A 10,529-nucleotide genomic window follows, 5' to 3' on the forward strand; every position below is an offset into this window, starting at 1 on the left:
CGCTCAGCCAACGGGGAAGGAGGGGGGCGTGGCCTTGGGATGTCGGCCGAGGATTGGGTAGCCGGGGTGTGGCTCCGGAGGCGAGCTTGCGTGTGCTTTGGCCGTTAGGCGGTTGGCCGTTTGAACACCGCCCTCTGTCCCCCCCACTCCCAAGCCGCGGTGTAGATTCAGGAGCCCCATGGCAGACGCCGACCCTCAGATTTTGGTACTTTGGGCAACTGTTTATTTTTCTGGTGGTTTTTTTTTTTTGGGACGGTGTTTACCTGACAGACACTACAGGTAGCCCAGGCAGAGTTACCAACCTCCAGGTGGGGCCTGGAGATCTCCCGGAATTACAGATGATCTCCAGGCGACGGGGAGATCATCTTTGGAGGGTGAACTCTATGACATTATACCCCTTGGAGATCTCTCGCCTTCTAGAGTTGCCAACCGCCAGGTGTGCAAGCCACAAAGAGAGATCAGGGGAAGGAAGGTAGAAATGAGCAGAAACAACCGTGGTATATAGGGTTGCCAGCCTCCAGGTGGGACCTGGGGATCTCCCGCTTTTACAACTGATCTCCAGCTGACAGAGATCAGCTCCCCTGGAGGAAATGGTTGCTTTGAAGGGTGGACGCCATAGCATTGTACTATGTGTTTCCCCGAAAATAAGACACTGTCTTATATTTATTTTTTCTCAAGAAGATACACTAGGGCTTATACCACAAATGCATAGAAATCCTGCTAGGGCTTATTTTGGGGGTAGGTCTTATTTTCGGGGAAACAGGGTATGCTGAGGCCCCTCCCCTCCCCAAACCCCGCCCTCTCCTGGCTCCACCCCCAAAGTCTCCAGGTATTTTCCAACCCAGACCTGGCAACCCTAGTGGTATATTATGCCAAAAGAAAAATACACAGTTTTTATCCACTATTCAGTTTATTGTAGAAAGTCAATTTCTCAGAAATCATTCATAATGACGCCATCAAGGAGTGGGGAATCAAATCTGGTTCTCTCAGGTTAGAGGCTGATCTACCTAGCCTGGAGATGAGCTGTAATTCTGGGGGGTCCCCAGGTCCCACTTGGAGGCTATCCACTTTCTAAAAACACTTGGCGGGCTACAGGAAAGGGCACCATGTCGGGGACTCCTGTGCTATAGGGTCTGCTTGAAAAAGTGGCAGCCTTCCTAGTTACAGTAAGCTGTGTGTCAACTGAACTGAACAGAAATGAGCGTTTTCTTCTTGTCTCACCCTGCCCAGGCGAAGATTGTCTACTATGCTCAAGAAAAATACTTCAACCACATTGTTCACTTGACAAATATCGAATTGTCGAAGCACACTTATGACCCAGTGTTGCTGTTCTTCAAGGCGATTGGAACCTTATTCCTTGGTAAACAGTAGAAAGAAATGGCCTTTGTTATACATCTTTTGGACATGAACTGTAGAATGCTGCCCTGTATAGACTGTGTCCTCTCCACCCTGCCTATAACTTGAAGTGCATAGGCCTAAAATCTAAAAACAGCAAAGCAACATTAAATCCCCAATATTAGACTGTTTCCAGTTTCTGGCTGTATTGAGCAGTTTTTGGAAACATGAGAACTAAGGAAACATGAGAACTAACGAATATTAAATCTAAAAGTATCAAACACTGGGAGGCACTACCAACATTTTGTACTAGAAACCTGGTTTCTGATAGCTATCTGTTATGTATTGGGATTGAATCATCCCTGACTGAATCACCCAAAAGACTGGCTGAGCTTGAAGCATGAGAACAATAGCCGACCAGGACTCTGGGACAAACCAATCAAGTAGTAAGAAAGGTAAAGGTTCCCTTGCTCGAAAGCCAGTTGAGTTTTGCGGTGCTCATCTCCGTTTCCAAGCCGAAGAGCCAGTGCTGTCCGAAGACGTTTCCGTGGTCATGTGGCATGACTTAAACACCAAGGCGCACGGAACGCTGTTACCTTCCCACCGAAGTGGTACCTATTTCTTGCTTTCAAACTGCTAGGCTGGTAGGAGCTGGAACTAGAGACTGGAGCTCACCCCGTCATGCGGCACCCGGGTCTCGAACTGCTGAACTACTGACCTTCCACAGCCTGAGTGTGGCAATTGCATGCTATTTAACAGAGCTGAGGCTCTGGAGTCTTGTAGTTTTGCTGAAATCACGGAATAAACCAGAGCTGATCACTGCAATGCATCTAGAACTCAGTATTTAACACAATCCCTGCTGCGATATAGACTCCAATTCTTGGCTTGTATCCTCAGCTCCTTTCTGTGAATGAAAGGGGGACGATTCCCTCTCCCTCTGCAGGACTCAAACTTCCTCCGTTGGTCTTCCTAGGGAGCCCCCGTCCCTCAGGAGCAGCATTTGAAGGGGATATTTGGGGTTGCAGACAGAGGGGAAGATGGGGAAGTTTCGTTCTGCTGGCAGAAATAACTTGGTTCAGTGTAAATTGCCAGTGGATCCAAGCCAGTATGCAGAAGTGACAGATGAAGGTCAGCAGGTGACTCGCAATGTTCCCTCTAAACTGTGGAGTCTTGTGAGCAAAAATTCTACTGTGTGAGCTACTGGCATTCAAGTTGTGAGTGAACGATTTGACTACTGCATAAATTAGTTTGCGCTGAAGCCATCCTCCCTGAGCTGAGACAAAAACGTGAGCCAGAGGCTAAAAAAACTGTGAGTTAGCTCACACTAACTCAGCTTAGAGGGAACACTGCTCAGAGGTATTTTTGGCAGCGTCTCAGCATTTCCTGTTAAAGTGCAAAGGTGGCATAAATCCAAAACTCTGCTGTGGGGCTAATTATGCAGGATGAAGCCCCAGAGGGTCGCGTGAGCATGGTGCCCGTCTTGAGTCTCTGCTTAGTTGGAGTCTGGACAGGAACAGACCAAGAGGCAGAGTGGAAGGTGGACCTAAAACTCAGAGTTTGTGGGACAGCCGCAACAGCTGTCCCACATCGCTTCCCTGACAATATAATCCGATCCATGTTTAATCAGAAGTGACCTTTACTGAGGCTCCAAGACTGCAGCCTTGGCGGCGTGCCTGTACACACCTGCCCAGCACGAACTCAGCGTGCCTTATTCCTGAGCAAACGTGTAAGCGCAAACGTTTTGCAGCAATGGATAACCTTCACTTGGGTAAAGGTCTTGTTTGCTTAGCAAACATAGTGCAGTAGCCAGTGGGTGCCTTTAACCAGGTCCAGGACCCTGGGTTACCAGCTCTGGGTTGGGAAATTCCTGGAGATGGGAGGGTGGAGCCTAGGGAGGGACCTTGGCAGGTTATAATATCATAGTGTCCAGTGTTCCCTCTAAGCTGAGTTAGTGTGAGCTAGCTCACAGTTTTTTAGCCTCCAGCTCACAGATTTTGGTCTTAGCTCAGGAAGGAGGGCTCCAGAACAAACTAATTTATGTAGTAGCCAAATCACTTGCTCACAATTTTAATGCCAGCAGCTCACAAAGTAGAATTTCTGCTCACAAGACTCCACAGCTTAGAGGGAACATTGGTGTCCACCCTCCAAAGCAACCATTTTTTCTCCAAAGGAACTGTGTCATCCAGTGATCAGTTGTCATTGCAGGAGGTCTCCAGGCCCCACCTGGAGGTTGGCAACCCTAAATTGCACCTGCAAACAGAGAGTTCGTTGTTTGGCTTCCATTGTCATTGCAGAGTTGGGGAAATCCGGAAGGTGGGCAACCAGAACCACTGCAGTTGGGCAGGGGCCGAGAGCAGAGCAAGAGCTCCGTGTGGAAGGAAGGCTGCCAGCTGCCTGGTGTTAACTAGACTGTCTGGGTTAACTGGCAACCTTACCAATCCCAGACAGCGTGAACCACGCTATTTGGGCACGGACGAGATGGCACTGTGCCCAAATGCCAAGCAGCACCCTTCGCCCTAATGCCAAGCAGCTCCCTTTGAGAGCCAGTTTGGAGTAGTGGTTAGGAGCGGGGACTCTAATCTGGGAGAACCGGGTTTGATTCCCCACTCCTCCACATGCAGCTGCTGGTGTGACCCTGGGTCAGTCATAAGTTCTTTCACAGCTGTTCTCTCAAGGGCAGTTCTGGAGAGAGCTCTCTCAGCCCCACCTACCTCACAGGGTGTCTGTTGTGGGGAGGGGAAGGGAAAGGAGATTGTAAGCCGCTCTGAGACTCTTTTGGGTAGTAAAGGGCGTGGCATAAATCCAATCTCTTCTGCTGCTGTTGCTGCTACTTTGCGGTTGAGGGGGGGTGCTCCTCCCAGTGCAAAGAGCATGTGTCACACTGTTTGCACTTGGGCTTGGTGTGTGTTTTTAGATCAATCTGGCAACCCTAGGTGGAAGCAGCCCTAAAGAGCCAGACAGATTGCTTGTATGCTTTGTTGTCTCACTTCTGACGATCTCACGCTGTAATACCAGTTCTACACTGGTTCTTGTTTTTATGCTGTTTAACAGAAGATTTCTTTTTACAACTGAGATAAAAATTGCTACTAATTTGCTACTTAAAAACTTTTCAGACCGTGTTGCTGAATTTTCTGTCCCCCCCCAGTGTTTCCTCTAAGCTGAGTTAGTGTGAGCTGGCTCATAGTTTTTAAGCCTCTGGCTCACACATTTTTATCTTAGCTCAGGAAGGATGGCTCCAGAACAAACTAATTTATGCAGTAGCCAAATGGCTCGCTCACAACTTTAGTGCCAGTAGCTCACAAAGTAAAACTCTTGCTCACAAGACTCCACAGCTTAGAGGGAACATTGGTTCCCCTCCCCCCGTCCCCCCCTGTGTTTAAGTAGAGAAAACTTGTCATATTTGTTCTGGGAGGGAAGTGCATGCTTCTGATTTGAAATACTGCAATTTTTCTTTGTACAAGAAAGGTGTATTATTATTATTATTATTATTATTTCCCTGAATGAAAGATGATAACATCATCTATCTTGACTTGAGCACAGTTCACTGAAGAGGCGGAGTCTAAGACATGACATAAGAGGAATCTAAAACATGACATACCACAAAAATGTAGAGCGTGTATAAAGGTAGAAGACAGTACAACAATAGCAAGATGATGCATACAATACCCAGACTACATACCCATTCCCTTATAAAAGCACCCTTCCCCTTTCTGCACTATAGATAGAAACACTGAATAGGCATGGTGTGGTTACATGGAGAAGAAGAAGAAGAAGAAGAAGAAGAAGAAGAAGAAGAAGAAGAAGAAGAAGAAGAAGAAGAAGAAGAAGAAGAAGAAGAAGAAGAAGAAGAAGAAGAAGAGGAGATTGGATTTATACCCCGCCATTCACTACCCAAGGGAGTCTCAGAGGGGCTTACAAACTCCTTTCCCTTCCCCTCCCCACAACAGACACCCTGTGAGGTAGGTGGGGTTGAGAGAGCTCTGATAGAAACTGCTGTTTTTCAAGGACAGCTGTGCCAGAACTATGGCTTGTCCAAGGTTATCCAGCAGCTGCAAGTGGAGGAGTGGGGAATCAAAAGATGTAAGGTCTCGTCTGATGAAACCTTGAGTGAAATGATCCATTGAGCGCTGTAGCATCAGAAAGAAAAACTTGAGATCAGTTTACTTAAAAGAAAACACCTTTAATGATTTTTTATTCACTGGATAATTAAAGAAGATATATATTTTTCTCTAACAAGGTTTCGTTATCATATCACAGTTGTTTTTCCTTACAAAGTCCCACCTGGAAGTTGGCAACCAATCAGATCTCACACCTGGCTGGTAGAAAACAATGACTGGCTACCAAGCCCAGCCAATAAGCAGTGTGGACCACTACTCATTGGCGACTGCAAAAAGCTAATCAATTATGTGATGTTACATTTTTACAGGCCGGATCCAAGAAAGCATCTCTCTACTAGACAATGCCCAGAAACGCCACATAGATGTGTCATTAGGCTGCGTCCTGGGCCTCATTCATGCACACCAAAAATGTGAAATTGTTGGTGAGTTATTCAGTTATTAGTAGAGATGTAAACTTTTCAGATTTAAAGCTGTAGAGAAAAAACTTTTTGTGTCTTCCCCCCCCCCCACACCAAAAAAATTGACATCTGGGGGAAAATCAAAATGCATGCAATAAATACTTCCCTATCAGACCTGAATTTGTTTTATTTCTTTAAGAACATAAAATGCATAATTTATAATTTAGTTAGCATATAGCACTGTATTCCTTAATGCTACTTAACATTAGTTGTATTGATATTTATTGAATTTAACAATGTAGATATCTTCGTTTTCTGCAGGTAAGATGGCAAAATACAACACTCTGTGTCACACAGTGGCCACCACACGTGGCTGGTAGAAAATGATGACTGGCTACCAAGCCCAGCCAATAAGTAGTGTGGACCACTGCTCATTGGCGACTGCAAAAAGCTAACCAATCAATTATGTGATGTTACATTTTTACAGGCCGGATCCAAGAAAGCATCTCTCTACTAGACAATGCCCAGAAACGCCACATAGATGTGTCATTAGGCTGCGTCCTGGGCCTCATTCATGCACACCAAAAATGTGAAATTGTTGGTGAGTTATTCAGTTATTAGTAGAGATGTAAACTTTTCAGATTTAAAGCTGTAGAGAAAAAACTTTTTGTGTCTTCCCCCCCCCCCACACCAAAAAAATTGACATCTGGGGGAAAATCAAAATGCATGCAATAAATACTTCCCTATCAGACCTGAATTTGTTTTATTTCTTTAAGAACATAAAATGCATAATTTATAATTTAGTTAGCATATAGCACTGTATTCCTTAATGCTACTTAACATTAGTTGTATTGATATTTATTGAATTTAACAATGTAGATATCTTCGTTTTCTGCAGGTAAGATGGCAAAATACAACACTCTGTGTCACACAGTGGCCAGAAACCAGGTGCCATCAGGAGGTCCACCAGCGGGGCCAGAACTCCAGAAACACTCCCACTGTTGCCCCCCAAGCACCAAGAATACAGAGCATCACTGCCCCCAGACATAAGAACGTAAAAGAAGTGACCCCTGAAAAAGAAAGAAAAAAGTAGCAGAGAACCTACCTGGGGTTCATTTGTTGACAACCAAGCGACGGCATGCTGGGGGGGAGTGGGTAGAGCCACTCCGTTGTGGCTTCAGCATGTCAGAACAACTTCATCTGCAGCAGTCAGGCATTGTGGGAGCATCTGCCCAGCACTGCAGTGCTGCCTCTCCAGTCCACCTATGTGGGTTTTCCTCTGCCCCCCCCCCCCAGCCCATGGGGCCTTGCAGTGAGGATACACCATCTCAGAGCTTACCAGCTGCTGTCCTTTATACAGTTTCTATCTCTGGTACCTGGCATTACCTTTTATGGCACACATGGCCCGGCCCGACAAAGTGACATTTATGTCAGATCCGGCCCTCGTAACAAATGAGTTTGACACCTCTGATCTATGCCTTGCAGCTAATAGCCACTGATGGACCTCTGCTCCAGATATTTATCCATAAGACCATAAGAGAAGCCGTATTGGATCAGACCAATGGCCCATCCAGTCCAACACTGTGTCACACAGTGGCCAAAACCCAGGGGCCATCAGGAGGTCTACCTCTCCTCTGCCTTCGAGCTTCTGTTTGTAGAGCTCAAAAACACCCCTGGGAACTTCCTCGTTGGACTGACTTGTGAGATCCGTAAGTAAAGCTGGGGGCAGGGGAGGTAACGTACACTACCGTCTCTCCTCTCTGCTTTCAGATTCCTCTGCAGTGTTGGAGTTAGAGAGCAAATTACAGGACCTGCGGAAAACTGCAGGAAGCAATGGCTGGTATTACGCTGCGGTGTTTCTGTGGCTGATCAAGCAGAATGACAAGGCAAAGGAGTATATCGACAAAATGCTGCAAATATCGAACAGCGCAAGAGAGGTAGAGTCAATCCGGCTGTTCACATTTAGACACCCCCCACCTGAACTTTGAACTGTAATTTAAATACGCTCTGTGTCTCTGTAAGTAACAAGGGGCACGTAGGCCAACAGAGCACAGTCGCTGTGATCCAGCAAGGGTGTTAGGGTTGCCAGCCTCCAGGCGGTGGCTGGAGACCTCCTGGGATTACGACTGATCTCCAGGCGACAGGTCAGTTCCCCCAGAGAAAATGGCCACTTTGGAAGGTGGACTCTACAGCATTATACCCCACTGAAGTCCCTCCCCTCCCCAAACCCCACCCTCCTCAGGCTAAAGCCCCAAAATCTCTAGGTATCTCCCAACTCAGAGCTGGCAGCCCTAAAGATCCATAGGCAGACAGAACCTTCCATAAATGTTTCACTCTGGCCCCGGACACACGAGAGGTTTTGGGCCGGGAGAGGGACGGATCGGGGGCGGAGCAAACGGGCGCGATCCCACCGCAACATCTGGGAAGCATTCCGCACCCGTCCCCGATCCGGCCCTTCCGCCCAAAACGCCGCGGCAAAAATAAACCACCTACCGAGGTGGTTCTTCCGGCAAGTCCGCATCAAGGCCGGCTGTGGGATCGCCAGCGCGTCCTTCCGCCGGCGCATCCCCGGCTCCTGGCTGAACTGCACATGCTCAGAGATGCGCAGTTCGGCAGCCTCCCCCTCCCGACCGTGGCTTCCTCCCCGGCATCTGATCGTGCCGGGGATCTGTGGGATCCCGCCACGGCGTCTCTATTTTGGTGCGGCTCTGATTAGCCGCACTTTGCCCGGGTTTTGTTCTGCCGTGTGGCAGGGACCTCTGTAAGATCGGGACCCAACCTGCAAACAGGTTTGTGTGTGTTAGCCCTTAAGGGTGTGTGCACTGTGATTCTGGTGTGTTTATACCTCACCAAACAGATGGTCAGCATTGTAAATTCTGACAGTAGTAATCACCTGTTTGTTTATAGAAGGAGAGTGACTCCAGGCATCTCCTGTTACCCCTGCCTCTGCAACACCTGTTCAGTGCTGGCAAAACTGAGAATGCTGATCTGTTTGGTTGAGGAAGTACTCATGCCTAGAGAGAAAGTGTGTGCGCGCACGTGCACAGCCTTCTAAAGTGACACTGGTATATTGTTCTACATCACCTTTGCGTGGTTCCCTGCACAGTAAAAGACATGAGACCACTTGTTTCATTTCCTTAGTTTTTCTTCATGTCTTAACTCTTCTGCTCAGGATCCAATTTTACAGGCAGTTTTCTTAAAATATGCTTGTGTGTGTGTGTTAAATGTTGTCAAGTTGCTTCTGACTTATGGTGACCCTATGCAGGGGTCATTTTGTAGAAAAAGAGGTGCAGGAGCTCATTAGCATAACTTATTAGCATAACTCATTTGCATGGGTAACACCCCCTGACATCACCAGAAGTGTGTCCGAAGGCAACACCCACCGCTCAGGCTCTACTGGACTGTTTTGGATTGCTAGCTATTGGGGGTGGGGGAAATGTGCAGATCTGTCCTCGCAGAGGAGGGAGAGCTTGTACCTGAATAAAACGTGGACTTAAAGGTGCTACTGGACTGTTTTGGACCAGGGGGCCGGGGAGGGCTCTGCAGTTTACCTGGCTGCTTCTTGCTCTGACTGTTGCATGTGCCTGCCCCCTAGGGTCTTTACTGCCGGAGCTCTACTCCTGTGCGCTCCTGCAGGAAATGACCCCTGACCCTATGAATTAATGTCCTCAAAACATTCTGTCTTTAACAGTCTTGCAAAGTGAGGGCCGTGGCTTCCTGGATGGAGTCCCTCCATCTCATGTTGGGTCGTCCTCTTTTCCTAGCATTATTGTCTTTTCCGGTGACTCTGGTCTCCTCCAAATGTGACCAAAGTCCAATAGCCTCAGTTTCGTCATTTTAGCTTCTAGGGAGAGTTTAGGCTTGATTTGATCTAGATTTGATTATGGCTGGTAGACACTGAAAAACGTTTGCTCATTTTTTTTAAGCCTCATTAAAGTCATCTTTGAAGGAAAGGGTTCCACTGTTTGTTGTAAAAACAGAGTAGGGGAGATGTACTTACTAGGGTAGTAAGTCTCACATGCCTTAATGGGACTCACTTCTGAGTATTTGTGGTTAGGATTACACAGTACATCTTATTTTGTAACTTCAGCAACTTCCTTTTCAGTTGGAGATAAGTCCCTGTGAGTTCAGTGGGACTTCCCTCCAAGTAACTATGAAGGATGAATTCTCATATAATGAATTAGGTATCTATACAAAATTTAGTTTTCCCGCTCACTCTGTTTTTACAATGAACAGTGGAACCTTTCCTTCAAAGATGGCTTTTAATAAGGCTTATTAAAAAAAAATTGACCAAAGCCAGTTTAGTGTAGTGGTTAGGAGCACGGACTCTAATCTGGGAGAATCGGGTTTGATTCCCCACTCTTCCACATGCGGCTGCTGGTGTGACCTTGGGTCAGCCACAAGTTCTTTCAGAGGTGTTCTCTCACAAGCAGTTCTCTAAAGAGCTCTCTCAGCCCTACCTCCCTCACAGGGTGTCTGTTGTGGGGAGGGGAAGGGAAAGGAGATTGTAAGCCACTCTGAGACTCTTTTGGGTAGTGAAGGGCGGGGTATAAATCTAATCTCTTCTTCTCTTCTTATTACCCATAGCTAATAAAGAGTGTCACTCTTGGGCATCTGTAACTCTGGGAGTTGGGTCCAGGGCCCGTCATGTATTTTTCCTTCACTTTTCTAGGGAGAA

At 47.1% G+C, this 10,529-nt stretch overlaps 1 protein-coding gene across 1 annotated transcript in view; it reads left to right on the top strand.

The window, feature by feature from the left end:
- Positions 1-178: 178 nt before the first annotated feature.
- TTC21A (tetratricopeptide repeat domain 21A) overlaps positions 179-10,529 on the top strand; it is a 67,623-nt gene continuing 57,272 nt past the window's right edge. The window contains exons 1-4 of the mRNA XM_015412801.1: positions 179-205; positions 1,231-1,360; positions 5,762-5,875; positions 7,622-7,788. Coding sequence (XP_015268287.1) covers positions 179-205; positions 1,231-1,360; positions 5,762-5,875; positions 7,622-7,788 — 438 coding nt within the window. The remainder of the gene's footprint in view (positions 206-1,230; positions 1,361-5,761; positions 5,876-7,621; positions 7,789-10,529) is intronic.

Source organism: Gekko japonicus, unplaced genomic scaffold (assembly GCF_001447785.1).
Source record: "Gekko japonicus isolate JY-2015 unplaced genomic scaffold, Gekko_japonicus_V1.1 scaffold887, whole genome shotgun sequence".
In the NCBI taxonomy this organism is placed as follows: Eukaryota; Metazoa; Chordata; class Lepidosauria; order Squamata; family Gekkonidae; genus Gekko; species Gekko japonicus.